The 23,769-nt window shown below is 51.7% G+C and overlaps 1 protein-coding gene across 1 annotated transcript in view; it reads right to left on the bottom strand.

Annotated features, from left to right (window-relative positions):
* Window positions 1-22,431, bottom strand: part of THSD4 (thrombospondin type 1 domain containing 4) — a 149,568-nt gene extending 127,137 nt beyond the window's left edge. Inside the window, 5 exon segments of the mRNA XM_061558524.1 lie at window positions 6,427-7,153; window positions 7,496-8,445; window positions 9,249-9,306; window positions 15,727-15,820; window positions 21,914-22,431. Of these exon segments, the coding sequence (XP_061414508.1) occupies window positions 6,427-7,153; window positions 7,496-8,445; window positions 9,249-9,306; window positions 15,727-15,755 (1,764 nt within the window). The 5' untranslated portion in view covers window positions 15,756-15,820; window positions 21,914-22,431.
* Window positions 22,432-23,769: the final 1,338 nt, after the last annotated feature.

Here is a 23,769-nt window from a genome sequence, read left to right as displayed (position 1 = left end):
GAAGTGACCCTCCCCCCTCTATTCTGTACAACTCGTGGATCGCAAATCTATTTTTTGCTCGCCTGACTGTCGCAGCGGCACCAACAGTGAAAACATTCTCGAACATTTCCAAGCCATTGTACCGTAATCATAACAGAAACGGGGGGAGTAGGAAATTAAAGCGAACGGCAAGTCACGAATAAACACAATAATTTCAAGAATGAACCGAGCCATTGAAAACGTGACATTTCATTGGCATCAGAAGGTGGGAGGCTGTTTCCATCTCGCTGAAGGTGTTTGGCAGCACTGCAAAAGGGGGGCCCGGGAGGGGGGTGAAGGGAGGGCGGCCTGCGTCCAACTGCTTGGAATGCAAAGACGATAAAAGCAAAACTCCCGAAGCAAGATTCATACAATCTTGATTTGAAGCTTTCGTGACTGCAGGAATTCATACTCTTTAGTTCGTTCGGTAAAGTCACGTGGGGTAGAATTTTTTTTATAAAAGATCACGACGTTTCGATCGCAACACAAGCGGTCGTCCTCAGGCGGAAAAAAATTAATCCAGCAGTGGAACTGCTGAACAAGCTGGTTCATCTGTAGAAATCAACTTAAGAATATTTAAATACTGGAGGAATCTGATGAGCTATGAAGCTCTTTTTCACGGATGTCCAGTAGATATTTTACAGATGTCCAGTGTCCGGTGATCAGCGGCTCGACACTTCTCTAAAAGTGGGAGCCATCCGAGGGTGATTCGAAAACTTTTGGTCTTGACGTGACACCTCATCGGTTTATTCACCAACCTCAGCGAGGTGCAGCTCAGCCATCTTGACTCTGCAGTGCAGGGGTCAGGAATCAGTTGCGAAGATTATTGCGTCAATCTTGATTTGATCTTGGTTTGAAGCTTTCGTGACTGCAGGAATCCACACTCTTTTATTGCGTCGTTGTGTGAAAACCGCTGCCAACAGAGTGCCAGGTTCCACTCGGGGCACATGAGCCCTAAACAGGTTTGCGATATTTGCACGGATATGTTTAGACGACGCTTTGAGTCGCGGTAATTATAAAGAATCAATGCATTTGCAAGGTGGAGTGGTGGTGCAGTGTATATAATGCGCTGCACTATCAACCTGACGAGCCGAGTTCGACAGCGAGTGATATTACAACTGGGCCTGGACCACCACCTCCAACACCACCGCTTCACCAACTCGTCCTAACCAGTGTGGTGAAGTATGGCCAAAACAACCCTCGCGACTTGAACATGGCATGGGGATGCCTTAATCCAGAAGTGGATTGACGAACGGCTGTACACACATTGCATTTGCAGATTTGATGCGTGTGCTAAGCCTAGGGTACAATTCCGAATTGTGCCATGCAAGATAAAAGCTAGACGTGAGGTTTGTGAACGATTGTGTTGCAACGTATGTTGAACTTCTTTCACACCGTACTTGGCCAACCGTGCTTACCAGAGATGTGGAAGGTCATGTCTATGAAACACCCACAAGTTGATATCGTGGACGTCACAATTCACCGACTAAGCAATTAAAATCGACGTCCTTAAAGCAAGGCTTACAGAGCAATCGATCATCGGTACGAACATGGCGGTACAAATGAGTTGAAGAGAATCGTGACGATTCATCAAATCAACGGGCATCGCCAATCTTACCACCCACCGTCAACATCAATAACCAACGGCGGTGAGCAGAAAATAATTCATCAAATCAACGGGCATCGCCAATCTTACCACCCACCGTCAACATCAATAATCAACGGCGGTGAGCAGAAAAAAATACATCGAGCAGCCAACGGAAATTGTAAATGTATTCGCAGACGAGGATGAGTTACTACCACGCTGTCCACATGGTGGATTCATCAAGAACGTTTCGGGCACCTTTAAGTGATTTCGAAGACGCGCTGAATTAACCGCAGTTCCTCCCCGTGGGCACAAGTGAGTGAGCTATGGGGGACGCGTAAAGCGCGTCTACCGGGTCCACTATAAATTACCGCCATATCCCGCTGCTTTATCAGTGCGCGCGCCACAGTGGGCCCGCAGGCTCTGTATAGCTCAACTACACCGGCGGCTCAGATAAGACAACGCCACCAGTTTCGATTTAAAGCTTTTGTGACCGCAGCAGGGACTCATCTTCTTGGTTCGTTCGGTAAAGTCACGTAGAATGGAAATAATAGAATAATAATAATAAAATATGATAAAAAAATTATCACGACGTTTCGGCCACAACGCAAGCAGCCGTCATCAGGTGAAGAACAGGTCTATCGAGAAGACAGAGTCTGTCTTGTCTGTCTTCTCGATAGACCCGTTCTTCACCTGATGACGGCTGCTTGCGTTGTGGCCGAAACGTCGCGAAAATCTGTCTTGTCTGTCTTCTCGATAGCCTGTTCTTCACCTGAGGACGGCTGCTTGCGTTGTGGCCGAAACATCGTGAGAATTATTTTATTATGTTTTATTTTTATTATTTTATTATTTCCATTCTACGTGACTTTACCGAAAGAACCAAGAAGATGAACGCCACCAGTGTCACTCTCAGCACTCAAAATGAGGGCGTTGTTTTTGTTTCACGCCCGTACTTTGTAAGGATGCCACTTTGTAGATAAGAATAAACAGTTGGCTTCTTATTCCAATGAGCGTCTCTGGTCGTTCTTTTCTTTTTATATATAAATTAACAGTTTTGTAAATGCATTACTCGATTTACATATGAGACTATACCGGGGGTTATGAAAAACTAAACTGGGATATATCATGGGAACAAGAATAATTCACCAGACCGGAAAAGGAGACAACCGCATTTAAATGACTCGTCTTGAGTCGATTATCGTCACGCAACTGACAATATCCCGGTCTTTTAATGTCACGTGGAGACTTACAGATTTCCCAGGACAGCAATTACCCCAAAATGAGGATGATCCTATGAAGACCTTGACACGTGGCAACCAGAGACCTAAACTGGGGCTAAGCGGTGCAGTCAAGGCAAAGGATAGCCTTAGAATGTACAGTAAAACGTCGTCTGCTTACCCCGAGCTCTCATACTCTGATGGTACATTGTCTTTGAGTTGTGTGCCTTTTGGCCTCATCTGGTCCAACACCATGTGAGACTAGGCTCTAAGAAAAGCTGTCTCGGGTGTGGACCAATCAATCTCAAGGACAGTGAATACATTATCAGAGTTGTGTTTTTTGTTTGCATTCCGACCGCAGGTATTGTGGTCAATGCAAACATGACTCCTTGTAAAAAAGGTGTCAGTTTTGTTGCCAGATAAAATGGTAAAAAAACAATTATCATAAAACATCGTCCCTTTGTCTATACACTGCCATTGGTGGATGAAGGACTCCCCAAGGCATGACAGACACGGACTAAATCAACACCAAATTGTAGCTTCTTGCTCTTCAATGTACGACAGTGGCGGCCTGCATCAGGATAAACAAACGTTGATGTAAATAAGAAGCAATCTCCTGACTTGGTGAACACTGAATAACGTTGGTCTGAGACACCATGATGCGTTGAAGGTTAAGTAAAAAAATGAACAGGTCAAACAACCATTCCTTATCTCATGCAGAAGACATAACATCAATCGTGTACCAAGAAAAACAAAGTGCAGAAAATGCCCTATATATGGTACCATTGCTATATCATCATTAGCCATGGTCGATCCACTGCTGGATGAAGGCCTTCCCAAGACACCACCTCTCCTCCCAGAATGCAACGGGTAATCATTGCACCAGAACAAAATTTAACCACAAATTGTTTTAGATTTTTTTCTTTACGCTTCATAGCAGTGTGTGGAGTGTTGTAAAAAGAAAGCGAATTCAAATTCCGAGAGTGCTTTCCCTTTTGTGTTTGCACAGAGCCAAGGATCAAACGCTGTAATGGGCCGCGTCTGTGGCCGTGGCTTCCCTTTTACTACTCTCAGACGAGAGCCCATAATTTTAGTGGGGAAATGACCTCTGTGGGGGATTTTCCTTCCCACGTCGTTTGGGTAAACAAAGCGGAGGAGCCTTCGAGCTCTGCTCATTTGTGCAGATTATACTTTCTTGCCGGGGGGATACGCACTGTCTGTACGCATGTGTGTTGAACTTCTATCGCACCGTACGTAGCCAACCGTGCTGATCGGAGGTGCGGGGGAAGGACCATAAATTAAACACAAAAAGCAGTTGTAAAATAATTGAGTTTTGAATATCAATGTAAAAATGCTTAACTCCAGTGGCTTCCTAATATCGGAAGGAAGAGCTTTCCAGATGGCTGCCGAAGCTCATCTGAAAGCACGGCAGTGCAGTGACCATCTTTGTTCGACGGTTAGCCAAAAGCTGCCGCAATGATAACCGGAGTCTGCGTGATGGTTTATGCTCCTTGACGAGATCAGCAAGGTGTTGTGGTTCCTTTCGTGGAAAGAACTTTGCGTGTAATGAGAAACGAACCCGGCTTGGTCTCGCTTTGGTTATACGTGCCATTAATAGCATCGCTCTGCTGGCGATCGCAAGTCCCCCTCTGCAGAACGATGGCACTCCGTTCCATTCACGTGACACCGCACATTTCACGGAAGAATTTCACCAAAAAAAGGGCTTCGCGAAAGCCCGTGAAACATTTTTTCGTGTGAAAAGAGACACGCAACATATTTTAGCGCAGGCGCCGTGGCAAGCAACGAGAGAGCATAAAAAAAAACGAGAGTGACAATTTTATCGTGCGCGCCGGACTATGGCACGCCCATTTATGTCGCCGTAAAATTTACTGCGATTCTAGCTCATCCGAGGCCATCGTTTGCCGTGCTCCCATGCCCTGCCCCTCGAAGCCACTTCCTGGCCAACAAGTGCCGAATCGCTTAATGCCACAACTCATCTTGCGTGTCCAAAAAGTAAGAACCCGCACGGCGGTAATTTTAAACTTTAACGTGGGATTTCTTGAAAAGCAACTCTTGAATAATATGAGCGGTTTGAATTAATTTGAGTGCAGCAACGGCAGTTTCAGTGAAGTGGTTACCGTGGCAGGTACAGTGTTGTTATCTGCACCACCAATTACATTTTTTACGTTTTTAATAAATGGTTGTTCGTCAATCTTCAGATAACCCTACAAACGATTGGCGCCAGGTAGGGCATTTGCAACGCGCTCTCCGACTTTTGCCTGACCTAAAAACAAAACAAAAATACTTGAACGCATACAGTTCAAAGGCAAGAGAGTAAGGAAGCGAGAAACGGTATAAATAAACAAGCTAGCAAGCCGCACAATGTGCGAGCCCCTGAGCACAGAGATGCCATAGCCGTTACACATACCGCGCAAACCACAAGCACACACCGCACGCACCGCACGCACCGCGGAACTCGATACGCCCCGGACACAGGGGGGCTCTCCACTGAAGCCGCGTGCGGATCTACCCGGACGACGGCGTAGCAGCTGTGCACAAGTTGGCATTAACACATCAGCAGGGGACGCATTTGGCCCGCGCAGCACAGGAGGACAACGTGGTAACTGCCACATTTGGGGAATTATTTAGCCTCCTTCTGTTCACTCCCTGCACTTTTAAATCCAGATTTTAAAAAGAACTGCTTTTTTGCGTTTTGAAAACTAATTTTTTGAAGAAATGCTTTTTTGTGTTTAGTTTGTTGTCACCCCCCCCTGCCCCCCGCACCTCCGATTAGCACGGTTGGCTACGTACGGTGGTGCGAAATAAGTTCAACATCGTCCTGGCTGTGATGTTAAACTGCACCCAAACGGAACGAAATGGGAAACCACCTCAAGTGTTCCTCCCTAGTTATGGCTCACGGGCACTAACAATTATGGTGGGCTACCAACGCGGCCTAATGCACTGGAAGTGGCTTCATATTTGGCACTCACACAGAGATCTACAGACTCACCGAGAGACCCATAGCCTCACGCATAGACAGGTAGACACACGATCATGTTAGAGACCCACAGACTCGCACGGAGACCCACAGACGCGCACAGACACCCATCGACTCACGCAGGCCTATAGGCTCGCATGGGGATCCGTAGAGTCGCACACGTAGAGACCCACCGAGTAACTGGAATTCGCTGGCGGTGGCTTCATCACCGGCCCTTTCTCCACCAGACGGCCGCTCGCAGCCCACGCAACTTCCCAGGAGAACCGGTCTGGTGGTGGCCGGCATCGGCGCATCATCGCGTGTTGCCTTTGCATTCCAATTATATATCTACCCGCACACGTCACCTGAGACTGGAAGACCCATGGCAGCGTTTGTACTGCTGATCTCCACACCTCTCCCCTCCCCCCCGCCCACCTCTCCTGTAGAACTGGAGCCAAGCACCACCAAAACTCAAGAACCCTGCTACTAAGTGTGGCTTTGTGAGGTGAAGGGAAGCAGGATAGGGTTGAGATGGAGGAAGTTTGAGCAGTGGATCTGCCACTGGGACGGAGGACCTAAGAGAACAACCGGATCGCCGTGTACAGGATGAACACGCTCTCTTCCCATACCTGAAGGTTGCAGAGTTTGTACTGCTTGCCCAGTCCGGAGCACTTGAGCTGTTCTTCCTCGGGACTGCGCTTGCTCATTCTGTGCTGCTGCTGCTGCTGTCGGCTTGCGTCCTGGCGCGGCCGGTATCCGTAGGGCTGCTCCGCCCTGCTGTGCGCATGACCCGCAAAGCTCTCCGCGACTGGCTGCGGCGTTCCCGCGCCGCCGCCACCGCCGCCGTGGTAGCGCGGGTGAGACTGGTACCACTGGAGGAACGCTCGCTCTCCGCGGCTTTGCGTTCGACCGCCGCCGACGGGCAGGCCCGCGGACGCCCGGGCTTCGGGACCATCGAGCCGCGTCAGGGGGTGACGCGTGCCGTTGGACCACGGGAGGTGGGCGGGCGCAGGCGCGGGCGCGGGGCGCTCGCCGTCGGCGCCGCCGCCGTGAGAGGAAAGTGCGGCGTGCCGCGGTGCCGGGTGCCGATCTCCGTGCGCGAGCGGCGTCCCGCGCTGGTCGGCGTAGAGGGGCAGCGACGCGATCCCCGGGGGCTGCGGCTGCTGCTGCTGCTGCTGGGGGTGGCCGGCGCGCGCCGCAGGTTGCCGCGAGCGCCACGGAGGCCGCGGGGTTTGGTTGGTGCCCGCGGCCGCGTCGCCGCGGCTCGGCTCGCCGTCGGCGGGCTTGATGGCCGAGTACATGACGGGCATCCGCCCGTAGCCGTATCTCCCCGGCCGGATGGAGGTTCGGGAGGACCTGTCCCCGTTAAAATGACATAAAAAGGGGGGAGAATGGAACTTTTTTTTCTTTTGTGCATTCACTAAAGTTACGCAGGATAGAGGAAGAAATATTGTTGTTACGTCCGCTGTGAAGATGGCAGTGATGATAATTGTGTCCATCACAAGCTAGATGGGTTGTCGCATCACGAGGCGGTGAGATGTGGCGATAGCTTTGAGAGACATTCATCCAGCAGTGGATAGATCAAGGCTGATGGTGATGCAGCAAAATGCATTATACAATTCAATACATCGGCTCCAGTTTCTGTGGCATCGAACCTGCCTATTTAAGATCGACAAACACGCGGACACCGCCATTCACCTGGAATCAGTCGGCGACGATTCCGCCTGTGCGTTGGGTGCCACGCCGGACGATGACGATGCGGCGGTCGAAGAGGAGTCGCCCTCACCGTGCAGGGGCTGCACGGACATCGCCGCGCGCGAGCCGCCGCCGGCGCTCCCCACCGCGCCCACCGTGGGAGCCTCGGAGCCGGCGTCTCTCCCGTCCGCCGCGTCCGGTCCCTCGTCGGTCCTCGTGTAGAGCGAGAAGGCGGCCGTCCTGCCGTAGGCCGCGCCGGGGTAGGAGGGCTGTCCGGCGGTCGCCCGACCGCTCGATGGCCTGGCGTAGCCCCCGCCGTGCCAGCCGGTCGACGGAGGCTGGCCGGGCACCCCGCCGGCGCCGTGGAAGCCGCCGCCGGGGTTGGTGCCGTAGTTGACACCGTCGGAGTAGAGGGGGCGCATGGAGGAGGAGGAGGAGGGCGGCATGCCGCCGTGCCTGCTACCGTGCGGAGGACGACTTGCTACGCCGTGAGTGCGGCCATGAGGCACCGGACGGTGGCCGCCCTGGCCCATTCCGGGCGTGTATCTCTGGCCGTGACCTTGGCCGTGACCCTGAACGTGACCTTGGCCGTGACTCTGGCCGTGTCCCTGGCCGTGACTCTGGCCGTGACCTTGGCCCTGACCCTGACCGGCGACGTGGCTGTCCGGCATATACAGCGACACGGAATGCAGGCCCGTGTGTGTGCCTCCCCCCTGGTGTGGAGGCACGGCCGGGTGATGCTGCTGCTGATGCTGCTGATGATGATGCTGCTGCTGCTGCGTGAATTGAGACTGGGGCAGGCACTCCCGCGTCTGCATGCGCACTCCACCGCCGCACGTTCTGCTGCAGTCGGACCAAGGGCCCCAGGGTCCCCACGTGCCCTGTCCTGGGGGCCCCGTGTCAACCTCCTCGGCCTGCGACCCAGGCAACTGGCGCCTTATCCTCTCGCGAACCTACGCACGGGGAGAGAGAGCGCGTGTAAATCGGTGTGCGCTCGGCGGTGGGGGGGGGGGGGGGATGAAGAGTTAAAATAGGTCTGAAGATGAATCGTTGAACTATCAGAATCTATATTTAGACTGGAGGAATCCGATGAGCTGTGAAGCTCTTTTTCACCGACGTCCAGTGTAAGCGGGTCAGCAAATATAATAACAGTTTTGTACATCATCGCCATTCGCCATGATTAATCCACTACTGAATAAAGACCTCCCCAAGCATATGCATATCCTTCAATACATGCCTAAACATTTACTGTAATTTGTCCAAACATATGAAGATTATAAAGTACGTACATTTGCGGCACGATGCGTAACCATAATATCTTCTAATTTTACGGGCAATGAGATCCAGACTAAACGTTACCATAATAAAATAAGCCAGTTACAGGCATGCCCGCAGGATTCGCCATATCTGCCCCCTTTTTTAATACGTGACAAATTTTGAGGCAGACCGGGCAATACCTTTGATGGTCTCGAACGTCAACAACGCGAATTTGAGAGGAGGGAAAAGCGGCGTCCCCTAACGTTACTAAAAAAAAAAAATCTTCTAACAAAAACTCGCATTGTGCATCGCATTATTCTTTGCACAGAAAGGGGCGTTTGTGTGGAGCGCATGTCGGCCTCATGAAAGGCATGGACCGCGTGCGCAGCTGGGTGGTTGCGGAGCGGGGGAAGAGTTGGCGTTGGGGGTGTGGGGGGGGGTGAGGGGAGAGAGTGAGGGGCCCTCTCGGTCACGCCACGCCGTGCCGGAGACTCCTTGCCTTGCGATGCTCTGGCGGGATCTCGTGAGGGTAAACCAGCGCCGCCGCTGCCACCAACCTGGTGGACACCGCCCGGCACACGGACACAGACAATTATTTTAACGACCGCTTTGGCAAATTGCTGTTTCTCGGAAATATGCTTGCACTTCTATCAAGGCCTTACGGTGTAGAGTGGAGTCGCCCGTTATTGTTTCGCTCTCTGGCCTGTCTCTCTGCTAGGAAGGACCACGGGCCTGAAGCGTCGCCTATGGTACACTTTTCATGGTAGTATGTATGTTGAACTTCTTTCACACCGTACGTATCCAACCGTGCCAATCGGAGGTGGGGGGGGGACATCAAACTAAACACCAAAAGTACTTCCATGAAATGAGCTTTCAATCGAGTATCATTGCTGAACAGCGCTATTGATGAAAGTGTGCAGACGTTACGTTCGTGAGCGAGTGCTCACTGATGCCACAACAGCCACATCCAGCCTAGCCTGCCGATGTCACCAAAATTCTGACTGTGATGCCCCACCACGCCGTTGCACTTGATGAACAAGAAAGGAAAAGGTTCCCTTTTTATCCATTATATTATATTATTTTATTATGTTTATTTTTATTATTTTATTACTTCCCTTCTACGTGACTTTACCGAAAGAACCAAGAAGATGAATCCCTGCAGTCACGAAAGCTTTAAATCGAAAAATAAAATCCATTCGAACCTGTGCAGCCAATGCGGTCAGCTACGCTTAAGGTCGTCGTGGCCTGCAAGAAGATGATCGGGCCAACATTAGACACACGAAGCTTCTGTTGTATCCGGGGCCTGGCGGCTAGAGGGGTGTTGAGGTGGGCCCTGCACTACCAAGGTCCCTTTGGCTGCCCCCAAGTTCACTCACCTCATTGGCATATCACTGTCGCTCGACCACTACTCCCCCCACCCCACCCCGCGCCGCCCCCACCCTCAATCCGAGAGGAGCTGGAGCCGGGCCTCGTTTGTGTTCCACTTGTTTTTTTTCTTTTGACCACAAGCATGCAACAATAACTCACTTCAGGTCAAGTCGACCTGTGCTCTGGCAGCATATGTTAAACAACCTGAATGGGGTTTGTGCGTGGTCAGGAATCGAACCTGGACACCTGGCGCTTGTGGTATGGCGTTTGCCTAATATGGAACAACTGCACCCCATACACACCTGGGCACGTATAAGCCAACAAAGACGCTCATAGGCCACGGGATCTGGTGATCTTAAACAAGCATCTATGGATGTCCACCACCCCCCCCCCACCCCGACAGAGACAATGTCACACCAGACATGCCCACCCACACATACACTATAACCACAGACGTATACACACACACACAGGCACATTTACAAACTGATTATATGCCCACACGCAATAAACCACACACATGCATACACACGGATGAATAGGCAACACACACACAGAAACACCCACAATGTACCCAAAGACAAACCCATCTTCAAAAACACATAAAGACGTACCCACATGAGGCACATACAATGTACAAAGACATACATACATACAAACACACACGAGATGCCCATACATACACGAAATTCCCATACACATGTACACTCACACATAGCCTGTACAGGCTGTTGGGGCAAGTCGTGTTTGCCAGCGCATATGAAGGCCGGCACGGCGCACGAACGAGTGCTGTGGCCATCAGCACACTACCGATGATTCCACATCTCACCAGGCAATGTACCGCACTCACTTAAGGCTGAGTCGACCTGGAGAATTCCCCCCGAAACCACTTGAGATAATGACCACCGATGCTGTGCGTGCGCGGGAATCGAACGGAGGTGGCCAGGTTTGAAGCGCCGCGTCGCTCCCACACACGCACAAAAGACGAAGACCCCCGATGAAGGCCAACACAGGCTGATTGGGGCACGTGCGCGGCACACGAACGAAGGTTCAGTCGGTGGGTGGGTGGCCAACACCACGCCCGGTCAAAATTACTCGCATGCAGAAGTAAAGCGATTCACACACACACACACAACCACACCACGAATCTATGTGCGCCACAAACAGGAATCCATATTTCACAGGACCACCCATCGTGTCTTTGTGTTAGCGACGATGACCGCGATCAGCGGCCCCCAAGTTTAGCTCCGAGCGCAGCGGGGAGACGCTGCCCCTGCGTCGTCTGCGCGAGGAAGGTTGACCCGGGCGAGGGCTGCTGCTTCTTGTTGTTAGTTTTATTTTAGTTTCTCTTTTTTTTACGAGCTTGAAGGATGGAAACCATCAGCCCCTTACACTCGGTGGAACCGAGCGGACAATGATGGGAAGCTTTGCGGAAATATTTGATGACGGTCTTAAGCCTCACCTTACCATATTAATAAAAAAAGTGTGCCGTTCCTGGCCCTTTCCCCCTTAACCATTATATATACGGGGTAGTATTTCTTGTGATCTCTCATTTACTTGATACAGCTGTCGTGGCTGTGACGGTTCCACCTGAAGGCGGAGGCTTGTGTTGCTTCCGAAACGTCGTGAATTTTTTAATTTTTTTTATTTTACTTTTATTAATTTAATTTTTTTACCTACGTGGCTTTACCGAAAAAACCTAAGAGTATAAAAATTCCGTATTCTCGTGCGTTCTCCACTAGTTGAGAGTCTAGGGTCAATCGGTATCTTCATTGTCTAAACCTAAAAGAGGAATTGTAGTCACAACGAGATTGCGTTTGCCGGAGTTTTCTTCTTTTCCATTTTCGTAGCTGTAAAAATCTGCACACGTACGAATGTTTAATAAATAAATATACATGATTCTTTCCTTCTATCCATTGAATTACAGATGTACTCATTACATACCTGTTGACACCATTCCATAGCTTCTTCGGCTACATTTGTTTGTTGCTTTCAATTGCCAAATTACGTTTCCCAAAAGCCCTCCAAACCTGCTCTCCTCGTTCGCCTCTCTGTATTTCACCGTGTGATCCCTGATCTGCCATCAGAAATCGCCCGCGGTATACACAACCACTCCGCTGCGTTTTCTCCAACAACCATGGATACTTTTGTCCTGGAAACTCGCCGTGAGTGTCTTTGGCGTCAACTCATTATCAATACTGAGCCCAACTTTGCAGTCTCCCGTTTTGCTAAACGTAGCGCCGCATTATTCGATTCGGTTACATTTCTGCCTACACCCCCCCCGCCCCCCCCCCCCCCCCAGTACCTGGCAGAAAATCGTGGCCCTCCTTTATAATCCCCTCCGCTATTCGCAGGTCGGAAAAATGTTTTTCTTGAAATAGCTCTGAACGAGCGATTAAGGAAACAAAAACAAGGCACGTGCTGGATACTGAGTGGCAGGTCCAGTAAGCGGGCTCTCAACATGAAATCTGCACCCCCCTGACCCTCCCGCCGGGGACGTAATCTTGCGAGGGTGGCAGTGGAGAGGTGGCTAGGAGATGTTAACTACCTCGCCTGGTATACAGAAGGCCGTGGATTCGATCCCGACACTGACGCCTGCTGTATATTTGGTTTTTGCGTGTCTCTCTCTCCGCATGGTCGCGTGGATTTTTCTCCGAGTCCTCCAGTTTCTTCTCCTTCCACAAATTAGAAACGTGCGCCTACGAGTGTTTGGCTGCTATAAATGTCCATGTGATAAGCCACTCCAACTGAGCTGTCATTTGTGATAGCCAGGTCGGTTCATAAAAAGAGCTACGTAGCTCAGTGGGCCTTACCTGGTAAAACAAAAAATAGTTTAGTTTTAGTGAAAGGGACACACGGCTCCAGTTCACGAAGGCGTGGACAATGAAGGCAAACGCACAATCCACACGGGAACCCTGCAATTATCTCTCAAAGGAGCGGAAGATGCTTTTATTTAAATGAACAATAATGCCCTCCGCGTGTTCTGGAACGTTTCGCCGATCTCTTAAGACCACGAGGGTCCTGCATTGGGATATTTGGGTCAATCCTATTAACGAGTGGTTTGCGTCTATTTGTAATAATCGTTATGTGTGTATATATTACGATTATGCTAATTACATAGTGGCCACCATAGCCAAAAGCACCACGCCTATCAATCCTTATTTAATCATTAAATATCACGCTGGGTTACTCCCATATGTAAAAAAAAATCTCCTTAAGAGAAAAAGCCCTGCAAATGTGGGGAAACTACCCCAGCTCCGGTACAGATTAGAATGAATTCACTTTGCTTCTTCGCAAATATTGCAGCTCCGTGGAGTCCAAATTTTTTTGTTTACAAATATTCATGATCTACCAACACTCCCTGTGTTACAGTTGTGCTCTGCCACGCACCTAATAATAGAGCGCTCCGTTCTGAAAATTAGCCCCATCAGAGTGTTCATTTCAGAGCCGGATCAGCAGGGGATCTTGTGCAGCCCCCTTTAATGTATCAACATGATCACGCTGTGAGACTTCTCGAAAGAAAGCCCCGGGACTCCACTATAAAAGTGGAGGGGGGGAGTTATACAAAATATATTCGCGTAACTAAATGCATTTTCTTTCGCTGAACGTCAATGGAGTTAAATGCTTGTGCAGACAATATCATACTTCATTGTGGGAAATAAGACCACAATCAGAACGACAACGAAGCGTTAATTGCCTACTGGACGGCGCTCAATTCGGTTTTGTAGACAATATAACAAGGCAATGGGGTGGAGCGGTGGCGCTGTGGTTAGCACACTGTGCTATGAATGCGGCGATCCGAGTTCCATTCCCAGCCACGGCTAACTTTCCGTGCAGAGCCATGTCAGAAGCTCAGAACCGGTCCTGACAAACCCACATTGACCGGCGTGGCGAAGTACGGTCAAACACCCCCCCCCCCCCGCCCCCGCAAAACCATTGTGGCTTGAAAAGGCCTTCGTACACGGGACGGGTGGATTGAGAATGGCTGACATTTATTTATGCATCCATCTGTTTGAAAGAACAAACCGCGTCGAGATTTAAACCGCGGTGCGTGAGCGAGTGTTTCGGAGTGGGCTCTGGCTACGCCGTGGGCCAATCGGAGCTCCGTAAGCACGCAGGTGCGTGACCCGGTGAACCCGTGGGATCAGCGCTGCCAGAAGTTATCGGGTATCGGAGGCCTCCCCTTCGATCCACGCCGCGACAAAAGCCCTTGACACGGCCTCGGCGCCTTAATCCGTCGACTCATCCCCGCCAATTGTTGCGCTAAAACTTTAATTAATTGCGCTCGTAACCTCCCACCCGCCCGTGCAAAGCGAGACGGCGTATTATATAACGAGAGAGACAGAGAGAGAGAGAGGAGGCAGAGAGAGAGGGGACAGAGAGAGAGGGGAGGAGAGCAGAGCGTGAAATCTTTTGTTTAAAAAGAGGGGGGGGTACATAAAGCAAATCATTGAAGAAAAAAAAACTAAATGATGAACGAAGCAAAGTGCCGACTACACCGAGCATCTTCTTGTTTCCTCTGATCGTTAAAAAAAAAAACTGAGAGAGAATCCCGGTAAATCTGCGAGTGCGTATGCGACTCGTTGCTATTCACCGAAGGTTGCGTAAACACACGTGGTGCTGTTGCTGCTGCTGCGTCTGCGTTGTTGGCGCTGTTTGGGAGTCGAAACAAAAAGCAGTGCGATTGGAACGTGAAACTTGTGGGCGTTGAAAATGGCATTCCGTCGGGACAAACAGCCCCGCTCAGGGCGACGTAGGGAGGCGGGCAAAGTGTTTGTCTTTCGCACGTGATCGTTTCAACTCACACGAGGTGTAAACATCGTCATCCCTGCCGATGTTACCACACCGCAGCTAACAGCCATGTCATCGCAAACACCATTATTAAACCCCCTAACACCACCGCCGTCGCCACCTGCACTACGACGAGTAGCCACTTACCATCCGCACCACCGCAACCGCAGCTAACGCCGCTGCCATCACAAACATAACCAACACCAACACCATAACCATCACCAACACCAACGTCACCACAAACACCACCAGCATAGCGGTGAGCACCCCCACGAATACTACTTACCACGTACACTGACGTAACCACAATACACATTACCACCTAAATCAACACTGACACCATCACCAACACAGTCAACATCACCACCGTCAAATACTTGTCAGCACAACCATCAACAGCACCGCCCACGTGGTGAAATGAAGAACAACTGAATCTAAAACTTGTGCTCACTTTTATGCATCTACGCACTGATGATAGAGTGCGGTTAACGGCTGCACCACTGTGGATATTTTGCAGCCTTCGTCAAACCACTGCTGGATAAAGACCACCCCCATTCCCAAATCAGGCATGGGGGCTGCTCGGCCACACTTCGTAACGCCGGTCAGCGCGGGTTCGATTGTGGCAGGGTGACCCATGACCGGTTCTGCAATGGCTCGCCACGAATGTGAGCCTTGACGAATGGGACACAGATCCGCCCGGTTCGTTGCGCAGCTGTACTGTAAATAAAAGTTTATTTGTTCCCCACGTATCAAATGTAAACACGTAAACACGTGTTTCTGGACGATGAACGAGACAGTAATAAATGGGGCCATGTTACCAGCAACACACGGCACGCAGTCCCCGCATGGCTCAACGGCGGAGGCCTCCAACAGCGACTCCGCAGAGGACGTCCCTCGCTCGCTCAGCTTCACCTGCGCAGGAGACACAAAGACAAAGGTCCCCTATGCAGCCTAAACAGACGTATCGGGGCAAGTGCTGTCATAAAAAAAAATGTAGGGGTTAGATCGCGTAAACATAAATGCGTCGTTAAACCCGCCACCACCCGACACAGCCACTTAAACAAAACTTGCCAATTTGGCGTCATCTGGTCCAACCCATGTGAGACTAGGCTCTAAGGACAGCTGTCTCGGGTGTGGACAAATCAACTTCAAGGACAGTGCATATATTATCAGAGTTATGTTTTTTATTTGCATTATGGCTGCAGGTATTGTGGTCTATGCAAACATGACTCCTTGTAAAAAAAGGTGTCAGTTTTGTTGCCAGATAGAAGGGTAAAAAAACAATTATCATATTTTTTACTGGCAAATGAGGTTCCAATGGTGTTGCCAATTTAGTGACTACTTCAGCACACCGGTGTGTTAGAGAGTGCCGTCAGCGAGCTCCTATGAATGGCCTCAGGGCACACGTTGGGGCGGTGTGGTCGGCATCGCCCCCAGGGCTGCCTTTGTGACACCCGGCGTTGACATTTGCACACCGCACCGGGTACTCCTTTAAGGCTGAGTCGGCCGAGTGGAGGCCCTAGTACCTGTTCGGATATTCCCCACCGATGCTGGTCCGCGAGCAGGAATGGAACTCGGGTCTTTATAGTGCAGCGCGCTAACCGCCACGAGATGCGCGGAATGACGCAGAGCTCCCACGTGTCTCTCGGCGAGCGAGAGCTAATCTGGAGGCATCAGCAGCAGTGGCACCGTTTCTGTTGTTGTGTTTTTTTCCGAGACCAAAAAGAGCAGTGAGGCACCGCTGCCCGATTTAACTCGGCTGCCAGGCAGACCTTGGGAGTGTTCCATTCGCTGGCAAAAATTGGGAATTCAAAGGTGAGTGTGTGTGCTCGCTCTCCCAGGCAGACACGGACGCAGCTCACACAGACCAAAAACATCAGTGCGGCACCGCTGCTCGATTTAACTCGCCTGCCAGGCAACCTTTGGAGTGCTCCATTCGCTGGCAAAAATTGGGAATTCAAAGGTGAGTGTGTGTGCTCCCTCTCCCAGGCGACGCGAAGTCTCTCAGTGACAACATCATAGCGACTGAGGAATCCACCAAAAATTAACTCATTAAATAATATAACGTTTTGTCCATCGTAATTTTTATCACATTTCACTCACTTGCGTTGTTCTTCAGGTGGGTGAATGTTTTAAGCAGAAGCCGTTATATTTTGTGGTGCCTCTAAATTATAGAAGACTGAAATTCTGATTTAAAAAAAATATAACTGCTGGTGGATAATTTGGGATTAAAATGTTTATTTTTATTCTATTTATTGACAAGAGTGGCAAAGTCGGCCCACTTTAATTCAGTGTATTTGGAAGACTGAGTGGGCATTCTGAAGTCCCAGGTAATAGAATGTACCTACTCCCCAAGAGACAGGGGGTGATATAGGTCAGTTGACAGGATGATGATGATGACGATGAGACAGACACAGGACCAATGCCACCACTAAATGAAAACCACTCTCACTTGATTATTTCCTTAAATGATTATCTCACGATCAATGACGATCTCGCGTAAACTCCACTCAACGCTCTGTATTCCACGTGAATGGCAGTAACCGCGTTGCACACCACACAAACGCTGCGCTGGGAAAACAAAAAAACCTCGCTCTTGTAAAGAAATAAAAATAATGAAATACGCACCTCCACTGTAACTCTGCCAATATTCTTGTTTTAACACTCGGTCATTTGTAGTCCGGTAAAAATCACGGATTTACGAGATAATGCCTCCTTTTAATTGGCTACGAGCCACCACGCTCTCTCACCGCAGCCCCCCCTCCCCCCACACGTTATTTTAACCAAGGCAAAGTGCTGTCCGCCACGATTGCTTTATTTTGTTACGCCGCTTTAAACTAAAAAGGCGCTTCCCACATTTAGTCCTGGCTGTTTGACGAGCATTTAGGGCGGTTTTTGTTCGGTCGCAATCATTCATGCTTTCGAACTCTTTTTTTCTTTCTCCCTTCATCCTTGAGAGAGCGAATCGCACAAATCAACGGGAGCCATGCAAACCTCAAGCTGAGACTCTCACCCCCCACCACCTCCCCGCTCCCGCCGAGCCAATCTCAATCCGCGAGCGGCAAGCGACGTTCCTGACGACAAAGAGCCACCCGCTATTCCACCACAGCCCTCCATCGTGCATCTCAATGCAGGCCACCAGGACCGCACGGCTGTCGCGTTTCGCCCTCTTCCCCTGCGCATTTCCTCGAACCCCGGGTGGTCCGTCGTTCAAGTCCGGGCTCGTTCTCTCCGCATGAAGCGATCCCGAAACGTCAAAGGGGTGGACACTGCTGGACGCTGGGCCCTCGTCTCGTTGTGGGATGGGAGGTGGGAGTAGGAGGCAGTGTGGTGGGGAGGGAGGTCCAGGAGAGTGGTGGTAACTTTGGGAGCAGATACCGCTCTCTCTCTCTCTTTACGGCCAATAGCACCGGCGTCTCATCCTCTTAAAGCGCAGTCCTCTCCCTAATGCGTCCCTCCTGACCCGTTAAAGTAAATGGACGTGGCGGCAGAGCGCGTGCTGTGGCCCCGTAAGACGCGTGTCGCTGCTCAGGGCCTGCGTGCGATGAATTGCGTTGGGTTCAGGAGAGCAGTTTGGGTTCGGGGGAGAGTTTAGAGTCAGGGTTTTAAACGATGTTATTTACGGCGCGCTGTCAATCCACTGCTGGATGAAGGCGTTCCCCACGCCGCGTTAGTCACGGCGGTTGTTTGACCGCACTTCTCCACGCTGGCCCGCGTGGGTTGGTAAAGAAGGGGTCCGGAATCGGTTCAGATATGACTGAAATTAGCCATGGGCAGCAATGGAATTCAGGTGGCCCAGGTTTACAACGCGGTAAACTAACCAACGCGCCAATGCTACACCACAGAGCTAGGGTTCAATATAAGGTGAGAGTTATGCATAGGGTTAGGGATGAGTTAGGGGATAAAGTTAGCAAATAGAGTTCGGTTTTGGATTGCATTCGGGTTGGGGATAATTTGAGTCATGGATAGTCATGGATAGAATGTGGGCGTTCTTGCGTGCATTGTTTGCGAGCGACAGGATTGGTGGTCACAAGTTGCGTGTGAAGAATCATCGGCGTGGAAATCACTGGGGCCACGTGCTCGCCCCCTCTCCCACGCAAAGCATTCGGGGTGCCCCATGACAACTGGGCCAGGACCTAACCAGGCGCTCAGTCACACCCCGAGCACTGAGACAAATGGGGCATACTGCGCTATGAACCTAGTCGCCTGGGTTTGGTTCCCATCAAGGGATAACGTAAGGAGCAACGTGTTATCTGAACCTATCTGAGACCACCTCTAGGTAGACTCGGCCTTAAATCACTACATGCCGTGATGAGTAAAACTATCAGACAATAGAAGCTGCGAGGTGGGGTGCTGACCACAGCAGCCAACTCGTGTGCTGTGCCCTGCCTCCACTAAGGAGTCTGTATGACTTACACTCGGGTTCACTGTGTGTGTGTGCGAATGTATGAGTGGGGAGCGGTGGCAGTAGCGGTTTTGCGCCCTGCGCTACGAACACGGCGAACCGAGTACGATTTCCGCTCACGGCCAACACCAGTGACGAATATCTGAACCGGCCCTGAGCCTCCCCTAGGTCGACTCAGCCTCAAATTAATACTTGGTGCGGTGTGTAAACCTCGCCACTGGGGCGGACAAAGGCGGTCGGGCGCGGTGCTGGCCACCCACACACTCGTGTGCCACAGTGCCGGCCTTCATAGGTGCTACTCGCTAACAGCACTTGCCCCGACAGTCTGTTAAGGCGACAGCGGGGGGTCTTCGCGCGCGTGTGTGCGCACGTGCTGGCACTAATCGCTGGGTGGTTGATGAGAGCGTGGCGAGCAACTAACCGCCCTCCCCCCCTTCTCCAACCTCAACTCACTGCAGCGACCTCCAAGAGAGAGATCAGTATCATCTCCCAGAACGCTCGTAATTACACCGGCCAAGACAAGAGCCGGAATTAGACGCGGGCTGTACCGACCCCCAACCCCCAAACCCCTACAACAACCGCCTCTCTCGTTGGCGTGCGGCGTTTAGTGCAGGAGGGTTGACAAGAGGGGGGGGGGGTGGGGTAGGAGAAAGGGGAGAGGCGGAGTTGTCCCTGACACCGCCGTGCATCTTCGCAAGTAAACATTTCCAAGTTTGTACTCGGGTCAACAAAAAAAATGTGCCGCGCGCAATCGCGTAAAGATGCGTACGCGTACCTGTCAACCCCTTATCAGCGCCTACATTATTACAGACCTAATTCACACCTTGTTAGTCACCCCCGTGCCGTTATCAATCTCAACGTTCATCCTACAGAGTCCCATCACAAGGGAGAAACACAAACAAATCGACAATTTTTCTTCTTCTCTGTATAGAAACGGCTGTTCGCCGTATGGACCTGAAAACTCAATTGTCCCTGCACAAGAATACGGGGTAAACCGTATGTGTTGATAGATATGCGTACGTGCCAGCTCACACTCAGTGCACACACCGTCACGAAGACACAGATCCCACGTGTAGCCTTAACAGATGAGTCGGGGCAAGTGTTGAAGGCCGGCACAGTGGCACACGAGCGGACGGGTGGCCCAGCAACCACGCCGGGGCCGCCTTTGTCTCCCTAGCAAGTAATGTTGTTGACTGCACACCGTACGCATCTGAGGCCGAGTTTACCTAGGGGAGGCCCAGGACCGGTTCAGATGATCGTCACCGGCGTTGGTGGCCGTGAGCGGGAATCGAACTCGGACCACGGGGTTCGTAGCGCAGCGCAGCGCTAACCACTGCGCTAACCAGCTCCCCATACACCGCACGCACGCAAACTGTGTCACACGATACACAGCACATGGCAGAGTCAAGATAACACATCATACAGACTGTGAGGCAAACGTTGTCGACGGTGATATATTGACTGCGTAGGTGACGGAATTGCGTGTTGAACGCGCGTTCGTGACGTGCACGGCGTTCTGTTCGGCGCGGTGTCTGAAGTTTCGCTCCGCGGATCTTCTTCGCTGCTTCAATACTCGACGAGCCCATGGCAGGGGGAAGCTGGCACATCATCGCGGACGCGTGGAGCCCCTGCCACGCAGCAGGACGACTCGCTCGCCGTTCCGCCGCCTGTTCTCCCGTCTCTCCCACGTGTGCGGCCCGCGTGTGGAACTCACTGACAATCGAAGCTCCCCCCCCCCCCACAGCACGTGCATCGGAACGTCGGACATTGCGCCGGATCAGCGCGCGCCGCTCGTACAACCCGAAAGCAAAACATCAAAGAGCTATTTGCAGAGCGCGGGTGGGGGGGGGGGTTGTGTTTACATCGCCTACGCCGTTACTAAAATAGTTTCTTCCCAATGTAATGGATAATTTGATTACGCGGTCGTTGTGAGTGATGATGTGAGCTCGCACGGCCGTGAATGATGGCGACGATGACGATGATGGCAGCAACGGCGAGAGGGAGACGCGGGCACGGAGAGAGACCGAGCAGCGAGTTTGGCTACCGAGCAGAAACACAAAGCTTCTCGCAAAACAAACTCCAAAGAACGGAAGGTGGTGGAGGGGGGAAAACTGACAGTGGGAGCAACTGGGAAGGTTCAAACAAGCGCATGACGCAGCGCGCCCCTCTGCAGGTCGACGGGAGATGGGTCCAGGTACGGAGGGCTCCGCGTCTCGACGACGCGCGAAAGTTCACTGCAACTCTCCCGATGCGTAAAGCGCTCTGGTTCGTGACCGCACACAATGTCCGACGTTTCGGCCGCTCGCGCTGGGGAGCTCCCGGCGGCAAGTTTGAATGAATGAATGAAGATGGAGCATGATGAACGAACGTGACGGGCGGGGGGCGGGGGGCGGGGAGGGGGGTGCATGATTTACGAAACGTCGGACAATCGTGCCGCCGAACCAAACACGGCGTGTTACAGCAACCCGAGGACGCGCGACGTTTTATCCCGCACAGAAGCGCGCAAGAGTTTTCAAAGGCGAGCGCACTCGCTCCACTCGCTCCTCCAGCGGCCAACCCGGCAAACTCGATTTTTTTCCCGGCATCTGCTCACCGCTCACCTGTCGGTCGCGTGGACGCGGAACCCCCGCGGCACGCGCGCCGGTCACTCCGACGACGTTGGCGTCTCCTGGCCCTCCCTTCAGCCTCCTCCGTTCACGTGGCGCCGACAGAGTCTCATGGCAGCGCCAGTGAACGTGGAAGGGTCACCTCCGGTGTGCTGCGCCGTTAGCCAAGCACGGGGTGGGTTTGTCGTCTTTGGGATAGGTCAAGTGAGTTGTGGGGCCGGAGTCGGGGTGGGTAGGGAAGTGGGGGGGGGGGGGTTCCCTGCGGTCCGGAGTTGTTGCTCGCTCCGTGCCTCGGCTCAAAGTGGGACGAGCGCGGAGGAAGAGACAGCGGAGACTTTCTCTCTCTCTATTCTCTGTCCGTCCGCTTGTCTGTCTGGCTGTCTGTCCGATTCCTCGTGCCGGCAGGTCGGCTCGCGCGTGGCTCGCAGGTTCCACCGTCTCGTCGCGTCGCAAGCCCCGCCGTTCCCCATTCAACGTGCGAAGTTTTTAATCCATGCGCCGTTGAGGGAGGCGTGGAGCCGGAGTGCGTGACGTCAGGGCGTGTGGTGGTGGAGGAGGAGGAGGCGAGTGGGGGTGACTTGCCTTCCGGAGAGCTTGTCACGGCGCCAGAGGACCCCCACACCCATCTCTGTGCATCCCCCCCCTCCCATCCCATTCCCCTGCCGCATCCTTCTGCATCGAGCGCAGTGGTTCTTCTGATGAGCCTGGGGGTGCACCCTGCGCCCCCTGGGGGTGCGAGATGCCCTTTCTGAGCGTGCGAGACGTGGGCAGATTTGTGTTTTTAAGCTAAATAATCGAAGACACAAATTAAGCACGGACACGTTTGTACAACTACGTTGTTTTATCAAACCTATGTATGTATGTATTAACAACATTATAGAGTTTTTTTTCCGATTGAGAACCAAAGGGGGTGCAAAGCTTGCAGTGAAAGGTAAGAACCACAGATTCTAGCGAAACCTCCCAGAAACATGCATTAGCACATGGCCAATTAATAGAATAATTAGCGAGGCTCAGAAGACGGTCTCCTACTTGGATGTGATTGTTAAGAGCACCGCTTTTACGAAAACGTTGCGTTGGCTTCTCGTAATAATTTTCTTCGTTTAAATTTGTAGGATTTTTTTTGTCCCTTAAAGTTGTGCTTATCATACTTTCATAGCAGCACTTATTCCCTGTCTATCATCCGCGCTCTCTCTCTCTCCAGGTAGGCTCAGCAGATGAAGGCACGCGTCTCCGGAGAGATGTAGACATTTCTTTATCTGGTTTCCCCCCTCCTCTCTTTCGCATAACATAAGCGCAGCTGACTGACAGTGACCTCCGCGAGCGATTGGGGCAAGCGGCAGTGCAAACACGAGCGAGCTCTGACACATCATCATCATCGCCATCACTATCACACCACGATCATCCAAGCCTCATGGGATGAGTGACCCATTGGGGGGTTGAGAGTTACGTAGCGTCACCCACGGTTACATCTCTCCCACAACTCCCCTTCCCCAGGGAATGTATGCCCCCCTCCCTCTGCCCCCCCCTCTCTCTCTCTCTGCCCCCCCCCCCACCTCTATGCCCCCTCAATGAATGTTTCATTATTATAGAGGGGAAGGGCTCATACTGAGGATTTTAGAGCCTTAAGCATTTCTTTTGAAGCTCGCAAATTATCTCTAGAATCTGCTCAACGGTTAGGAGAACACGACTGTTAAACCCAAGCTGGGCAAAAGAAGAAAACAAAGCCTTGCAAGAATTTTGTAGGTTATTTTTTTGTTAAGTCTGGATTTCATTTACCAGTCTTTTTATTTGATAAATACGAACGCATTCTGAATTCTGGAACGAGTGGCAAACCACCTGTTGACTACGTG

This window comes from Lethenteron reissneri, chromosome 24 (genome assembly GCF_015708825.2).
Source record: "Lethenteron reissneri isolate LAM-NWPU_2019-01 chromosome 24, ASM1570882v1, whole genome shotgun sequence".
NCBI classification, from domain to species: Eukaryota; Metazoa; Chordata; class Hyperoartia; order Petromyzontiformes; family Petromyzontidae; genus Lethenteron; species Lethenteron reissneri.
The sequence above is the reverse complement of the archived record's forward strand: the minus strand, read 5'-3'. Positions and strand labels throughout refer to the sequence as shown.